We start from the raw sequence: 17,422 nt of genomic DNA, 5'->3' as shown, positions 1-17,422 counted from the left end.
TAGCAGTCCACCTTCTGTTTCATACTATGTGTAACTCCATAGCTACCTAGGTACCAGAGTTTTATCTTTTCCTTTCGTCTCTTTGTTTTTCCCCAGCAATATTTAACTATATTCTAATGCATCAGGGTTGTTCTAGTGAATCTCACTGCTGCCACTGCTAAGTCATGAGTCCCCAAGACCACCCTCACATTCAGAGATTCACTAGAAGGACTCGTCAGACTCCACATGTTGATACACTCATGACGGAGACTTATATTATAATGATGCGGTAAGGATATACACCCAGTTAATAAGGGAAGGACACAGGTGAGGTATAGAAGAATCCTGTAGGCTTCCTTCTGTTCTCTCCCTGCCATGAGCACAAGTGCACAAGCTTTCCCCAGCAAGAAAAATAACATGTGTGTGATGTTTCTAGAGAACCCCATTAGAGATTCAAAACCCAAGGTTTTTACTGGGGGCTGGTCACGTAGACACCTTCAACCTGACGTGTACCAACATTTCATACTCCCAGAAGGAGAGCAGGTATTCAGCATAAACCACATTGTGTGTTTAAATGTTCTAGGTCAGTGAGCCACATTTATCACTTAGGGGAAGTTTTTTTTTCTTTAAATCAGTGTAAGAAACTTTACCAGTCAAATTCCCAGGTCCTAGCCAAAGGCCAGTGTTGCAAGCATGCCTTTTTGAAAATAGTAATAGTCACACTAGGTGTAGTGGCTGATGCCTATAACCCCAACACTTTGGGAGGCCGAGGTGGGAGGATTGCTTGAGGCCAGGAGTTCAAGACCAGACTGTGTAACATAACAAGACCTCATCTCTACAAAAAATAACTAGCCCGGCATGATGGTGTACACCTGTAGTCCTAGTTACTCAGGAGACTGAGGCAGGAGAATTGCTTGAGCCCAGGAATTTGAAGCTTCAGTGAGCCATGATCATGCTACTGTACTCCAGCCTGGGAAACAGAGTGAGACCCCATCTCTTTAGAAAATTAAAAACAAAACAAAACAAAACAAAACAATATACCTAGTCTCAGGCTTAATATATTAACTCTTTTTCTAAACAGAGGTATATGCAAGACAGTAGTTAAAATCTATATGTAAAGAATTAAAGTTTTCATTAATTTCTGGACTAAACATACTTCCTCAGCTTCATTATTAAGTTCTAAGTTAGAATTGCTTATTTTAAATACTATAGATATTCAAAGGTTATTCTAAATGCTCTGCAAGATAAAGAATAAGTTTGTTTTAAAATCTTTCTAAATTGATGCGATTATTTTTGTGTTATTTTTATTTATGCTGAAAAGAACATGTTCCCATAAATGCATTAGTATTATTTATAAACATATTTTCAGTATTGGTTAATGCAGTTAATAGTATATAAATAGATTTTTTGAGTATTAATGAATATCCCACTTTTATTTTAGTTTTATATTGTGAAGGAAAACAGAGGTAATGAAGGCACGTGTGTTGGAGTTTCTCGCTGGCCAGTACATGACTTTAATCACCGCACTACCTCGGATATGTGGCTCTATAGGGCCTACAGTGGTAACCTCTATCACAATGGAGAACAGACTCTCACATTGTCCAGCTTTACTCAAGGAGATTTCATTACCTGTGTGTTAGACATGGAAGCCAGGACCATTTCTTTTGGGAAAAATGGAGAGGTACTGACACCCATTCACAAGCATTACATTTTTCTTGTTTCTATTTATAGTCAACTCGGTTATTCAAGTGCCACGTATTCAGTTTATAGATTATCTGCTCGTCTCTCCTTTCTCTCTAATACTTTCTGGTTCTTAAAACATTTATTAACAACAAACAGGAAGATAGTAAAACCCCAATAAGATTTTTGAAACAGATGAACACATTATGATCACTTATTATATGTAGAATTTTCTCGGTTAGCAAGGTTAATTGAGAATTTGATATAGTAACTTTTGTTCTGTCTCATAAAAGCTTTCAATTCTAATGTGGTTAGATATTGTGAATTTAAAAAATTTCTATTTCCTTTTTCTTTTCCTCACTGCTGCCACACTGTAGGAACCCAAATTAGCTTTTGAAGATGTGGATGCAGCAGAGTTGTACCCATGTGTGATGTTCTATAGTAGCAATCCAGGGGAAAAGGTAATGAAGTCTCAAACCTTTATTTAAGAATATTTGTTATTTTATTGTTTAGTATCATAGAGTTTATAAATATAATAAGCTGTTTCTTCTGCCATTAAAAGTACTTGACTTAGGTAATCCATTCTTCTAGAAAAAGGTTACTTTCAGAAATTGACTTTACGATATATTAATATTAAGGCACTATTTCATGTTCTGGCAATTTGAATACAGTGAGTCAACTTTCAAACGTGCAGTCACAAGAACTACAAGACCTAGTTTAGAGATAATCTAATTCACTGGCAATTAATGGGTATGAGAGAGAAATCTAGAAATAATTTTAAATGTAATAAGATGCTATCAGCTGAATAATAGAAGTTGTAGTCATAATGAGGAAACTACCTTTCATTCAGCTGGGGGAATTTTCAGGTGTTGTAGATGGTGTGAATTTGAACTTCATGACAACAGTATTAATAGGATACCCTCCATTGTAAACTTTCTCTTTCACCTCATCCAAAACCCAGGCAGAGAAAACCTTTGTGATCTCCCTGTGCTGGTGGGTAGATTTTTTTTCCCTACTCCATCCTTTCACTTGCGGATGCATAGTACAGCTTAAGTCAAGTCTCAAGAATTTCTAGCCACTATGTAGTAGAAGCTTTCAGGTTTTATCATGTATAATATTTCCATAATGAAATTGCTGGACCTGATATATTCTAACAAAGAAAATTACCTTTTATTCTATGTTTTTAAAAATACATATTTTTAGTGTCAAGGAATTATAATTTAAGGCTAGCTGAGAACTGTTTCTTGGACAGCCAGGACAACCAAAACTGAACTGGAGATGAAGTAAAGATGCAGCCCAGTGCCTGATACCATCCCTTGCCCTATGTAGGTTTGCAGCCCAAAGTAGTTTCTGTCATGTTCTGGTTCGAATGATGGCCTGGTGGTTTCTGCCATCTGTGAACCTTGAAGAAATTCATTCAGACTTAGACTATGTATCAATCAATTTATTCTATCTAGAAGGCATTTTTGATAAATTTTAGAACCTCTGAGAAACACAATACTAACAGCAGTTAACCTTTTTTAACATTTACAGCGTGACTGGCAATGTACTAATAAGCACTTTATGTGCATAATCTCATTTAATCTTTAAAATAACTGTAGGAGACAGATGCTATTATTAGTGTCAGGTTTTAAATGAAAAGCTAAGGCTTAGAATGATTAGATAATTTCCCAAGATTATACAGAGTTATGATTTGAACCCAAGTTTTGCTCCTCTTTTTACTTCTGTGTCTTATTTGCAGTGTGTATCCAGATTGTGACTTTTTGATTTTACTTTTGCACCCCTTGAACAATGTAAAATGTCCAGGACTCATCATTCTGGAGCCTTGAGGATGAGAATGAGTATATCCTTAAGCCTTATTTTAGACTAAATTGAGTCAGTCATATACGGCTTGGTCTCTATATTCATCTTTCAAATTTTCCTAACATCTCTGGAATTCATGAGTTACAGGAAATGTAAATAACAGGGCAGCTTATTCCAGTGGACCATACCACTACTAACTTCAGTGTGTCTGTAACATTTCCTTACTCTTTGGGGGCCAGTTGGTATAATTCACATGTATGAAGAGACCCAAATACTAGTTCAACATGGGATTCTACATGTTAGAATTTATAGTGACCAAGAAGAACTACTAATAGCATGTGTTTTCCACCCTCTTTACTTTTATATAGGTGAAAATTTGTGATATGCAGATGCGTGGCACACCCCGAGACTTACTTCCAGGAGATCCTATTTGTAGTCCAGTAGCAGCAGTGCTGGCTGAGGCCACTATTCAGCTCATCCGTATCCTTCACCGAACAGACCGTTGGACTTACTGCATTAACAAAAAAATGATGGAAAGGCTTCACAAAATTAAGATATGTATTAAAGAGTCAGGTCAGAAGCTAAAGAAAAGCCGCTCGGTTCAGAGCCGAGAGGAAAATGAAATGAGAGAGGAGAAGGAGAGCAAAGAGGAAGAGAAAGGTAAACATACTAGGCATGGCCTCGCTGACCTCTCAGAGCTGCAGCTGAGGACTCTTTGCATAGAGGTGTGGCCCGTGCTGGCTGTGATAGGAGGAGTTGATGCTGGTCTTAGAGTTGGAGGTCGGTGTGTTCACAAGCAAACTGGGCGCCATGCCACGCTGCTGGGAGTGGTCAAAGAGGGCAGCACGTCTGCCAAGGTCCAATGGGATGAAGCAGAAATTACTATCAGGTATGATCTGTTGAGTTACACTTTTAGCAAACAAATATTTAATGGTGAAATAGGCCATTGCCTGTCGACAGTGAGTAATTATGTATTTTAGGTGAGCTGCCAGTTAACTTTTAAAAATATTTCTCATGCAGCTAGATGTTTCTACTGTAATTTCTTAAAGGAGAATTTCCTAAACCCATGTTCTTTGAAATACTAGTGGGTTTTAAAAATACATAGTCTTTTTGTTTTGTTTCGTTTTGTTTTGGGGAAAAAAATGGTAACCTCCTTAGTTCATATGTTTAACTGGGATTCTTCCAATTTTCATTTGGCTTTTTGCATTTTGATAATTTCTGTTACACACTGGCATAGTAAAAAGCCAGCCAGCTAATCTGTTCATTGCATTTTGTGGTAGCAAGGCTCTGAATATTGGATATGAACATTTGACGGACTGAAATTAGGCTTTGCATTATCTGTAATTTTAAGTATTCTTCCTATTTATAAAACCACATATTTCTATCCCCTCAATGTAAACATTTTGATTAGATGTGAAAGTTACATTTATTTAACACAAACTGGGTATTTAAAAGCATTTAGGTGTGTTTGAATTCAGAGAGGATTTGTGCAAATTACAAATTTCATATGTTTACAAGGAAATGCAGGTTGAGCATCCCAAATCCAAAAATCCAAAATCCAAAGTGCTCCAGTGAATATTTCCATTGAGCATCATGTTGGTGCTCAAAAAGTTTCAGGTTTTCACTCAAAGGAGCTGCCCATTGGAGCATTTCAGATTTGGGATTTTTGGATTTGGGATGCTCACCTGGTAAGTACAATGTAAATATTCCAAAATTTGGGAAAAAAATCTGAAATCCAGAACACTTCTGATCCTGTGCATTTTGGATAAGGGATACTCATCCTGTCAAGTATCTTCCTTGATAAGGAGACTCATTTGTCTAATGACTCTACATAATTGTATCATTTGAAAATATGGATTTATTGGTGATATTATGTAACTGTTCATTATGCTGCCCATTGTGATTCCTGTAAAGTTACATGTTGGTATGACATAGAACAATATCTTTTTAAATTTTATTTGATTTTATTATTTATTTTTTTGAGACTGAGTCTCGCTCTGTCGCCCAGGCTGGAGGGCAATGGCATGATCTTGGCTCACTGCAACTTCGCCTCCCGGGTTCAAGCAATTCTCCCACCTCAGTCTTCTGAGTAGCTGGGATTACAGGCACCCACCATCATGCCCGGCTAATTTTTTTATTTTTGTAGAGACAGGGTTTCACCATGTTACCCAGGTTGGTCTTGAACTCCTGACCTCAAGTGATCCACCTGCCTCGGCCTCCCAAAGTGCTGAGATTACAGACATGAGCCACCATGCTTGGCCGGAACAATATCTAAAACAGTGGTTCTTTGTGGTTTTGGAGTGGTACTGTTTCAGAATTTAGTGAATGCTATGGATCATCTTAGCCAAAAAATACATACACATAAACTTTACACACAATTTCAGGGGTTAATGGACTCTGCCTTCCCCTCCATTCTACCAAGCTAAGAAACCAGTGACAACTTTACAGAATGACATGCAAGTGTCGACCTTTCCTCTCATTCTTTGCCTTGTTTCAGAAAGGATTTATGATGCCTGGTTAAGATGCATACAGTAGGCTGGGCTTGGTGGCTCACACTTGTAATCCCGGCAGTTTGGGAGGCAGAGGCAGGCAGATCACCTGAGGTCAGGAGTTTGAGACCAGCCTGGCCACCATGGCAAACCCTTCTTTCTACTAAAAATACAAAAAAGCCAGCCGTAGTCGCGTGCGCCTGTAATTCCAGCTACTCAGGGAGCTAAGGCAGGAGAATCTCTTGAACTCAGTAGTCAGAGGTTGCAGTGAGCTGAGATCGCACCACTGCACTGCAGCCTGGGTGACAGAACAAGACTCTGTCTCCAAAAAAAAAAAAAAAAAAAAGATGTATACAGTATAGCAAAATAAGTGAATTAATAAATTAAAACGAAAAATGAGCCTAGAGGAAAATAGAAAGGTAATATAGAACCAAGATTTAGGTTAGAACAACAAAACTTTATACCGGCAAAAGCTTTTTATTAGATTTTGTATAATTATATCATTCTTAAACTTCAGGAAGTTCTTGCCAATATCAGGAAATATATAATTATATTTTGGCTTAAACTATAGAGGCATTATTTGAGACTACAAAGTAAACTTTTTTATGAAATGAAGTCCTCACTGAAATAAGTTACAAGTAACCATTTATAAACTAGATTTATTATACAAATTTTCTGAATAGCTTACGTCAAACTACATCTGACCAACCTCCTGTTTTTATAAGTAAAGGTACACAGCCACACCCATTTGTTTAGTTGTATCAGTGGCTGCTTTTGCACTATGATGGCAGGGTTGAGTGGTTGCAGCTGAGACTGTGTGCCCTGCAGAGTCTAAAATATTTCCTGTCTGGCCCCTTACAGAAAGTTTGCTAACTCCTGGCATACATTATATATTAGCGAATATTCTTATTTGAAAGCATCTCATTGCTTCTGCATTTAGCATCACATCTCCCCATTTTCTCATAATAGACTCGTTTTTCTCTGTGTTTGTAATGATTTCTCTAGTTTGTGTAAATTATTCTCTGTATTGTGTACATGATGCACCTTATTTTGTCTACATTATTTTCCGTACCTTCCTCCCGTCTTTCCCTCACTTGCTTCTTCCTGTGTCATTCTGATCTTTATTAAAGCTTCCCAACTTTTTGGTCGCCTAGTGATACTCCATTGTATAATCTGGAACCCTGTGAACCATTGCCGTTTGATGTGGCGCGATTCCGAGGCCTGACGGCTTCTGTGCTGCTGGACCTAACATATCTCACTGGCATTCACGAAGACATGGGGAAACAGAGCACCAAACGACATGAAAAGAAACACCGACATGAATCCGAGGAGAAAGGGGATGTTGAGCAGAAACCTGAGAGTGAATCCGCTTTAGATATGCGAACAGGCCTAACATCTGATGACGTCAAAAGTCAGAGTACCACAAGCTCCAAATCAGAAAATGAAACTGCTTCATTTTCTTTAGATCCAACACTGCCAAGTGTGGAATCCCAACATCAAATAACAGAAGGGAAAAGAAAAAATCATGAACACGTGTCCAAAAACCATGATGTAGCCCAGTCAGAAATCAGAGCAGTCCAGCTGTCCTATCTTTACCTCAGTGCTATGAAGTCACTTAGTGCCCTTCTTGGCTGTAGTAAATATGCTGAGCTGTTGCTGATACCAAAAGTTCTGGCTGAAAATGGCCACAACTCAGACTGTGCAAGTTCTCCAGTTGTTCATGAAGACGTGGAGATGCGAGCAGCCCTGCAGTTCTTGATGCGACACATGGTGAAGCGAGCAGTCATGCGGTCACCCATAAAGAGAGCATTGGGATTAGCTGATCTGGAACGAGCACAAGCCATGATCTATAAATTAGTGGTTCATGGGCTTTTGGAAGACCAATTTGGGGGCAAAATTAAGCAAGGTATGTTATCTGATTTTTTTTTTTTGGGCTTTTGTGCTGTTGAGATTATTTTCATAATTGTCAGAAGTGATACATTCTGTAAGTGATTTGTAAAAAAAAAAATTTTTTTTTTGGTCAAAGCAATTTTCACATCATTTTTTCTTGAAAACAGTTCTTTTTTATTATTTTTCTATTAGTAATCTTCTGTCTATAATTTTGCTATTTTAAACCTATACCAGTGTTAGAACACAGCAATTATTACTACATTTTGTAAAACAAAATTTAACTTATACCAAAAAAAGTATTTATTGATCTGACTCAAAATACATAGTATTCTGGCAAGCACGGTGGCTCATGCCTGTAATCCCAGCACTTTGGGAGGCCGAGGCGGGCAGGTCACTTGAGGCCAGGAGTTCTAGACCAGCCTGGCCAACATGGTGAAACCCTGTCTCTACTAAAAATACAAAAATTAACCGGGCATAATGGCGTGTGCCTTTAATCCCAGCTACTCAGGAAGCTAAGGCAGTAGAATATCTTGAACCTGGGAGGCGGAGGTTACAGTGAGCCGAGATTGTGCCACTGCACTCAAGCCTGGGCGGCTGAGCGAGACCCTGTCTCAAAAAACAAACCAAAATACATAGTATTCTCATATCTTCTCAGAGATATTTTAAAAGAAATTTTAAAGTCTCTACTTTCATAGGCTGCATATTGCATGTAAAAAAAAAAAGCTCCTGTTTTATCTTGTATCCTCACATTTGGGGAGAATATGAATGCAGAAATAAAAACGAGATTCGTTCAGTAAATGTTTGTTGAGTACCTACTATGTGTTGGGTACTTTCTTAGGTTCTGGAGAGGCAGCAGTTAACAAAACAAAGTCCCTTGCCTTCATGGAGTTTATATTGTTCTTCCTTCTTTCCCTTCTTTCTTCTTTTCCTTTGTACTTATTCCTTTTCTTCTTGTCTTAGCTTGGACAGTAAATAGAGAGAGAGAGAGGTACATGGTGTGTATAAGTAGGAATGTTAAGATCATGATGATTGTGAAGTAATGTGGCTTTTTATCAAACCTAATAGAATTACTTGTCTTTGTAGCAACTCATATTTTAGTTATGTTTATTTGTAGGCTTCCTTAACAATTAAAAATATATATATAAATACTTTGTAAACTTTTAGAGTTGTTAACTGAGTGGGTTTTTTAATGCAATTGTCCTTTTTAAATCGTGAAGTTTCTGTCTTGGTTTTTACTCTTCTTGTATTTACATGCTTTTATCTTTGCCTATTTGTAGATTAAAGATAGGCATCAAAATGAAAGTGTGAAGGAAACACAGTTTTAATGATTGGATACCTTAGAGAACCTCTTATCAGATCTTACAACCAAAAGTGAGACTTTTTTTGTTTTTAAGAGAACCCTCTTCTCTAAAAACAGAAATGTGTAATTACAAGGGCTCATTACAATACTGTCTGTAGAGTCTGGAATTAATGAGTACAGTAGTGAATACAAAGATGTATATATGTAAGAATATTTTTTTCTGTCAGTCTTTCATAGAAATTGATGCTTGTGAAATATATTTAGAAACTTTTCAATTAAACAGGTAGAAGTTTTTTATTCCCACTGTTATTTTTGAAAAAACAAATCCTTACTACTTTCTTAACCTTTTTTTTGGTTTCTAGAGATTGATCAACAAGCTGAAGAAAGTGACCCTGCCCAGCAGGCACAGACACCAGTTACTACTAGCCCATCAGCCTCAAGCACGACCTCCTTTATGAGCAGCTCTCTGGAGGACACCACAACTGCCACCACTCCAGTCACTGACACAGAAACAGTGCCTGCATCCGAGTCCCCGGGAGTGATGCCTCTTAGTCTTCTCAGGTAGAGAAGTTGACCTTTAATGTCTGCCATACTGATGCCTGTGTTTCTGAAGGCACAGTTGTCCTCATATGAATAGTATGCCCAACTGAATCTTGGTGTTCTAGAGCTAGAAAGAAACTAAGAGATCATATAGTCAAGCTCATTTTACTGAATTTGGAAATGTCCCTCAGAAGTTTAATAACTTACCCAAAACTCACAGCCAGTTAGTGGTGATCCCAGGTCTAATCAACTGTGGTGCTGACCAGCAAGTACTCTAACATTCTCTCTCTTATGATGATATTTTTTTCCCCTAAGTTTTTGAGTATTTTTTTTTTCCTCAAAAAGTAAATACTTGTATTTGGAATATTCACCTCCATGAAAATAATTTTCTCTTCTTAGGTTGTTTTCCTTTTAAGCATACTTCTTTAACTGTATTTTTATTCTTAAAAAAATTTCGAGCAAGTCTGCTTTTCAAACGAAAGGGCATGTCTTATGATGCTTCTTTAGCCAACTCTATTTTAATAGGTTTGTAAATTCCAAGTGATGCTTACTTAAATTTCTTTTTGCTTTAATTTGCCAGATGTATATACAAATGAAAACTTTTGAGAGAAGAGCCTTCAGGGAAGAGACTGTTTTATGAGCTCTCTTAACTATGACTTAAGTGAAATAAGGGAAGCAGAATGGTTAGCCTCCCTTTTTCTTCTTTCCCCTCTTTCCTTAGTTAAGAAGGCATTACGATTTTCACTGTGTAGACTGACATCTTAAACAGTGGAACAGGGGAGTGTCTATTGTAGTGATTCTCAATTTTTGGTGTGCCCAAGGCCACCTGGGCAACTTTTTAAAGCTCTAGGGCTGTATCCCTCAGCAAGTCTGATTCAGTAGGTCTGGTGGGGCCCATAGTTTACATTTTAATTAAGTTTCTCTAGTGATTCTGATACAGTGGCTTCAGCGTACACTTTGAGAATTACTGCTGTGGTCTTGTGCAGGAGTACAATCCTAGTACCATTTTCAGACCCCACATATCTCCTACATGTTAGCTCTCTCACTGGAATAATAGTTTCAGGAGGTGCGTCTGTTCAAAGAATAAGGAAGATAGAGGAATAATAGGTTATTCTTTTTTTCTCTCTCACTTTTTTTTTTTTTTTTTAAGAGACAGCTTCTTACTCTGTCACTGAGACTGGATTACAGCAGCACAGTCATAGTTCATTGCAGCCTCAAAGTCTTCTAGATTCAAGCCATCCTCCTGCCTCAGTCTCCTGAGTAGCTGGGACTACAAGTGTACCACCACACCCGGCTAATTTTTTTTTTTTTTTTTTTTTGAGACAAAGTTTCACTCTTGTTGCCCAGGCTGGAGTGCAGTGGTGCGATCTGGGCTCACCGTAACCTCAGCCTCCTGAGTTCAAGCGATTCTCCTGCCTCAGCCTCCCGAGTAGTTGGGATTACAGGCATGTGCTACCACTCCCGGCTAACTTTTTGTATTTTTAGTAGAGACAGGGTTTCTCCATGCTGGTCAAGCTGGTCTCGAACTCCCAACCTCAGGGGATCTGCCCACCTTAGCCTCCCAAAGTGCAGAGATTACAGATGTGAGCCACCGCACCTGGCCCCTCGCTAATTTTTTGAAATTTTTTTGTAGAGACAGGATCTTGCTTTGTTGCCCAGGCTTGTCTTGAACTCCTGGCCTCAAGTGATCCTGTGGCCTCAGCCTCCCAAAGTATGCTGGTATTACAGGTGTGAGCCACGATGCTTGCCTGATACGACATTCTAATATGGTTTTTAATCCCTCTGGCAATTACAGAATTCAAGGCGTCCACACAAGATCAGTAGCACTGTGACTCCTTGTAACCTTTTCAGCTCTGATTAGTGTGGGCATGGGATTCAGTGGTAGAATCATGCCCCCTTGCTCCCATAGGCATTCACCAGGACTTTTGACTCCTCATTTCTTCTGTCTTCATTTTCCTGCTATTGGCTGGGACTTCATTAGAGTTGCACTTGGCTCTTACTGGGCGAACATCATTTAGTAGAGGAAAACCAGAGAACTACTGCTTCCTGTGTGTATACCATTGTATTACTGACTTGGTAGACAGTACATTTTTGATACTTAGAAAGTTCCTAGTTCTTTTGGACAAATCTGAAGAGCAGTCAGTGTGGATCTTTATGGACTTTATACTCTAACTGCTGTCCACATTTCTCAACTGAAGAGGGGTTCTCCCCCGATACCTTTCCCTGACTGTGCTCCACATTCTTATCGGAGAAGGGGCTGCCTCCCCGTACCTTTCCCCGACTGTGCCGCTGGCATATCATTCATGTACTGTTTTGCAGTTGTGATAGGTGACTAGACAGTTACCTTTTCTTTCCATAACTTGCCTGTAAACCATTACTTTCAATCCATGTGAATAATTTCATGACTAGCTAGTGAGTTTATATTAATATTTAAAAGTAACTGCAAGTTACCTATCTTTAAAAGCCTTCTTTGCACTCTAACTATACATACCAAATTACCCCTCTTATCTTGGTATTATAGTCGAAGGAAAGCTCTGTGAAGGCAGGCATTTTTCATCTATTTTGCTAATGGCTGTATTCCCCCCACCTGCTTTGTTGCTGGCATTTTGCTGAAAGAATCATAAGGTTTTATTACATTTATACTGAAAGTGCTGCATGAGATAATCATTTTTAAAACTAGGGAGTCTTTCTCCCCACCCTCCATTAAACTATGGCTAACCTGTTTAGTCTTCCAGGTTGCATATTCTTCTATAAGAAGATTGTGATGTATGTATTATTTCGTAAATTGGATTTTTATGCTAACCACTGTTATTTTCTTAAAGGCAAATGTTCTCTAGTTACCCAACTACCACTGTACTTCCCACACGTCGGGCACAGACTCCTCCAATATCTTCGTTACCAACCTCTCCTTCTGATGAAGTAGGAAGGAGGCAAAGTTTAACTTCTCCTGATTCCCAGTCAGCAAGGCCAGCTAACCGCACAGGTGTGTGTGCTGATATGCACTATGATATCCAAAAGTTGGCATTCCAGATGTGTGGGACTTTATTATGTGGGCATTGTGTTTTGTCTTCACAGAAGGTAAAACAGTGATTTTAATGAAGGGGAACTGCCCCATTAAACTGAGCTATGATCTTCATGTTGAAGCTGTGGATTGAATTATGGCCATTTCGGAGAGAAATAATGTGCTGTACATTAGTCATATCAGCTCTTCATTTTTCCCAATATAGCCATTTTTAGTGTTGTAAGTTTCCCTCTAAGTACTGCTTTAGCTGCAACCCACACGTTTTGAAATGCTGTGTTTTCATTTTCATTTAAAGTACTTTCTAATTTGCCTTTGATGTCTTCTTTGCCCTCTGGACTATTTGGAAGTATGTTATTTAGTTTTCAAATATTTGGGGGATTTTCTAGATATCGTTTTGTTACTGCTTTCTAATTTTATTATTGTCAGAGAACATATCTTGTATAATTTGAATCACTTTAAATTTATTGAGACTTGTCTTATAGCCTAGAATATCATCTGTTTTGGTAAATATTCCAAGTGCACTTGGAAAATATGTGTATTGTGCTGTTGTTGAGTGTTCTATAAATTGTTTAGCAGGCTCAAATTGGTTGATACTGTTGTCTAAGTCTTCTTTATCCTTTCTGTTTTTTTTGTCTACTTGTTCTGTCTATTATTGAGAGAGTGTTGTTGAAATCTGTGACGATAATAGTGGATTTTTCTATTTCCTGTTTTCGGTTTTCAGTTTTTGTTTCATATATTTTAAAGCTCTGTCTTTAGGTTCATAAACATTTAGGATTCTTACGTTCTTTTAATGAATAGACCTTCTGTTATTATGAAATGCCTTCATCCTTGGTGATATTTTTTTGCCCTGAAATCTGCTTTCTCTGATGTTATAGCCACTCCTGCTTTTTAAAAATTGTTAGGATGGTTTATCTTTACTCATCATTTTACTTTTCATCCATTTGTGTCTCTATATTTAAAATGGGTAAAGGCAGCATGTAGTAGTTAGGTCTTGCTTTTTCTGTTTGTTTGTTTGTTTGTTTTTAGAGACAGCCTCTTGCTCTGTCACCCGGGCTGGAGTGACCTTGGGTCACTGTAGCCTCAACCTCTTGGGCTCGAGCAGTTCTCCCACCTCAGCTTCCCAAGTAGCTGGGACTACAGGTGCATGCCACCACACCCAGCTAATTTCTGTATTTTTTTGTAGAGACAGGGTCGTACCATGTTGCCCAGGCTGGTCTCAAACTCCTGACCTCAGGGGAATCTTGCTTTTTTTAATCCAGTCTGATATTCTCTACCTTTTAATTGGGGTGTGTAGGCCTTTTACATTTAATGTGATCATTGATATGGTTGGTTTTAAATCCACCTTCTTTCTATTTTGTTCCACCTATTTTTTGTTCTCTTTTGAATTAATTAACTTTCTTTGAATTAAATAAGTTTTATTATTCCATTTCACCTCCTTTGTTGGCTTATTAGCTATACAGTTGACCCTTGAACATTGCAGGGGTTGCAGCACCAACCCCCTGAACAGTTGAAAATCTGCATATAACTTTTGACTCCATAAAGATGAGAAGATATATTTACTGTTCATTAAGTGGAAGTGGATCATCATAAAAGTCTTCATTATAGTCATATTCCCATTGAGTAGGCTAGGAAAAGGAGGGACTAGTCTTGCTCTCCCAGGCGTGGCAGAGGCAGAAGAAAATCCACATATAAGTGGACCCGAGCAGTACAAACCCATGTTGTTCAAGAGTCAACTGTACTTCGTTTTATATTTTTAGAGATTACCTTCTGGTTTATAGTATATGTCTTTAATTATCAGAGTCTACCTTAAGGTGATATTGTACCACTTCATACGTAGTTAAAGTAATAATTTTACAACAGGATGATTTTATTTTCCTTTTCTCATCATTTATACTTTTGTTATACATTTCACTTTTACACATAAGCTCCATAATAAATTATTATTTGTTTTGGATAGTTTTTATGGCTATATCTTCTAATTCATTCATCTTTCCTTCTGCAGTGTCTAATGTTCTGTTAATGTCCAGTGTATTTTTCTATTCAGACACTATAGTTTTCATCAGTAGACATTTGATTTGTTTTTTTTTTAATCTCATCTTCCATGTTTATTTCACATGCTCAATCTTTCCTCTAACTTACTGAATACATGGAATAATAGTTGATTCTCATTATTAGCAATAGTTATGTTCTAAAAGGTCATTATGAACACTGAATTAGCAAATACTGAACCATTGCTCCTAGGAGAAATACAGGGTTAAGTTCCTGTGAACTTCTAGTTACATTTCCATTATCTGATCAGTATGCTGTATAATCTTGTTTTATGCATCTTTCTGTTTAAAGATACCACATTTAATACATACTGTTTATTCACTAACATTGAGCTTATGGCCACCAACAGTATAGCTCATCATGAATGAAGCTTATCTAACATATGTATTTTCTTCATAAGGCACATTACAGCTTCCTTGTGCTTAGAAACACTAGACAGCACTTTAGCACTATGCTTGGGGCCATTTTAATCAGGGAAATCACCGACCAAAAGCATAAAAATGCAAAGAATGTAGCACTAAATAGACTATGAAAAGGACACTTGTTTTTCACATGAGAGCTGAAACATGAAGGCAGAGCATCACCTTGTTGGACCTCAGCTGTGAACACATATGTTGAGGGACTAAACTTTTTAGTCCCTCTGCATATGTCACAAATGACTACAAAAGTATATGAGTATTGATTTTGAGATTACAAATAAATTTTATTGAGTACACAGATACACAAATATGGAACTTGGATGAGGAGTGGGTTATTCACATATTCTTATAGTACCTCTACACAAATCTTTACAAAGTATAACATAAATGGATGTTAGTAAAACTGGGATTACAGGTGTGAGCCACAGTGCCCAGCCACATATTCTGAGTAGAGGAAAATTTCATTAAACTTGGGCAATACTAGGAAATTGAGGACTATGAAGACACTTTTTACTCACGGTATCTAGTGATATTTAGGTTCTTATTTCTCTTCCTTTTGTCTCAGCCTTGTCAGACCCAAGCAGTAGACTTTCAACTTCTCCTCCTCCTCCAGCAATTGCAGTTCCCTTGCTGGAAATGGGGTTCTCTCTTCGGCAGATTGCCAAAGCCATGGAAGCTACAGGTAGGATAAGTTTTTATATATCAGTGTATACGGTTATGAGAAGTCCTAGCTTTATTAAAGACAACATAATTTTTAAGAGGCTATGAAACTTGGTAAGATTTTTAACACTATATTTTGTTACAAGAGCATCATAGCAAACACTCTTAAACTGATAACATAAAGACCTAATTCTTTGCCCAAAGTCAGCATCAGACTGTTTTTCCCCTGTATAGGTGCTAGGGGAGAGGCTGATGCCCAGAATATCACTGTCCTTGCCATGTGGATGATAGAGCACCCTGGGCATGAGGATGAAGAGGAGCCCCAGTCGGGCAGCACAGCAGACTCTAGGCATGGAGCAGCCGTTCTAGGCAGTGGCGGGAAGTCAAATGATCCCTGTTATTTGCAGTCACCTGGAGACATACCATCAGCTGATGCTGCTGAAATGGAGGAAGGTTTTAGTGAAAGGTGAAATTCCAGTTTCTGTACTTTTGTTCCATGTGTTATAAATTTCAAAGCCCCATTTATTATATATCCTGTCATAAATGCTTCTAATTGTATGTAAAGTTTATAAATATAGTTATATGAAAAGATGGGCATTTTAGTTACAAGTTTATATTTCTGTGAAGGGTAAAAGTGACATGACAAGTTTTGATTTGAATAGGTGTTTTCATGCCAGAAGGAATTTCATAATTTTTGTGTAAAATTGTACTGAAAAAGGAAACAAGTTTATTTTGAAGTAAACATGCTAATAAAATAATTTTATCTCGTACAAGTGATATAAAATCGAGTCTTCATTTTAATATTGGACATTGATTTAATATATTTGATAGAATTGAACTTTTTTTTTTCTGAGACGGAGTCTCGCTCTGTCGCCAGGCTGGAGTGCAGTGGCGCGATATTGGCTCACTGCAGCAACCTCCGCCTCCCCAGTTCAAGCAATTCCCTGCCTCAGCCTCCCAAGTAGCTGGGACTATAGGCATGTGCCACCATGCCCGGCTCATTTTTTGTATTTTTAGTAGAGACAGGGTTTCACCATGTTGGCCAGGACGGTCTCGAACTCCAGACTTCGTGATCCACCCACCTTGGTCTTCCAAAGTGCTGGGATTACAGGCCTGAGCCACCGTGCCTGGCCTAGAATTGAACTTTTAAGTCTTCTCTGTGTAATATTTATATTTTCATCTCTTCTATAGTTTTTAATATCTAGTAGAAGATGCCCCTTTAAGTGTAAAAAGATTTCTGTGATAATGCCTATCCTAAAATGAGATGTATAGAATATCTTACAAATTCTCCCTAAAATCTTTTTTCCTTCATCACTTCTTATGACTTTAAATCTTTATTTTTTATTTTAACTATGGAGCCATATAGTAACCAAGGCTTGTGTCCTAGATGGCATGCAAGCTTTTTCCAACAAGCTCAGTGAATATTTTCATAACGTATTTCAAAATACCTGTTTTTCCTAGGCAAGAATTCTCAATCATTTCAAATTTTAAGTATTTAATCTTTTAGGATTTAGTTAAGGTCATATTTGATCTCATTTAAATTTGAGCTTCATTAAACATCATTTTGTTGTTGGAAGAATTCAAAATCAGA

General features: G+C 37.8%; 1 protein-coding gene across 30 annotated transcripts in view; it reads left to right on the top strand.

The window, feature by feature from the left end:
* HERC1 (HECT and RLD domain containing E3 ubiquitin protein ligase family member 1) overlaps positions 1-17,422 on the top strand; it is a 285,017-nt gene that overhangs the window by 211,004 nt on the left and 56,591 nt on the right. For 23 of the 30 annotated variants that reach the window (XR_010151727.1, XM_054667631.2, XM_054667632.1 and 20 more), the window contains 8 exons: positions 1,421-1,660; positions 2,037-2,120; positions 3,831-4,351; positions 7,082-7,857; positions 9,504-9,702; positions 12,504-12,664; positions 15,737-15,853; positions 16,066-16,297. Coding sequence is in view for 29 of the 30 variants with exons in the window: in XM_054667631.2 (XP_054523606.1) it covers positions 1,421-1,660; positions 2,037-2,120; positions 3,831-4,351; positions 7,082-7,857; positions 9,504-9,702; positions 12,504-12,664; positions 15,737-15,853; positions 16,066-16,297 (2,330 nt within the window). In the remaining variant the exon portion in view is untranslated. The remainder of the gene's footprint in view (positions 1-1,420; positions 1,661-2,036; positions 2,121-3,830; positions 4,352-7,081; positions 7,858-9,503; positions 9,703-12,503; positions 12,665-15,736; positions 15,854-16,065; positions 16,298-17,422) is intronic. The other 7 variants (XM_063795112.1, XM_063795111.1, XM_054667646.2 and 4 more) reach the window with 1 other exon arrangement.

The sequence above is a fragment of the Pan troglodytes genome, chromosome 16 (assembly GCF_028858775.2).
Source record: "Pan troglodytes isolate AG18354 chromosome 16, NHGRI_mPanTro3-v2.0_pri, whole genome shotgun sequence".
Lineage (NCBI taxonomy): Eukaryota > Metazoa > Chordata > Mammalia > Primates > Hominidae > Pan > Pan troglodytes.
Note: the sequence above shows the minus strand (reverse complement) of the source record. Positions and strands in the feature narration are given on the sequence as shown.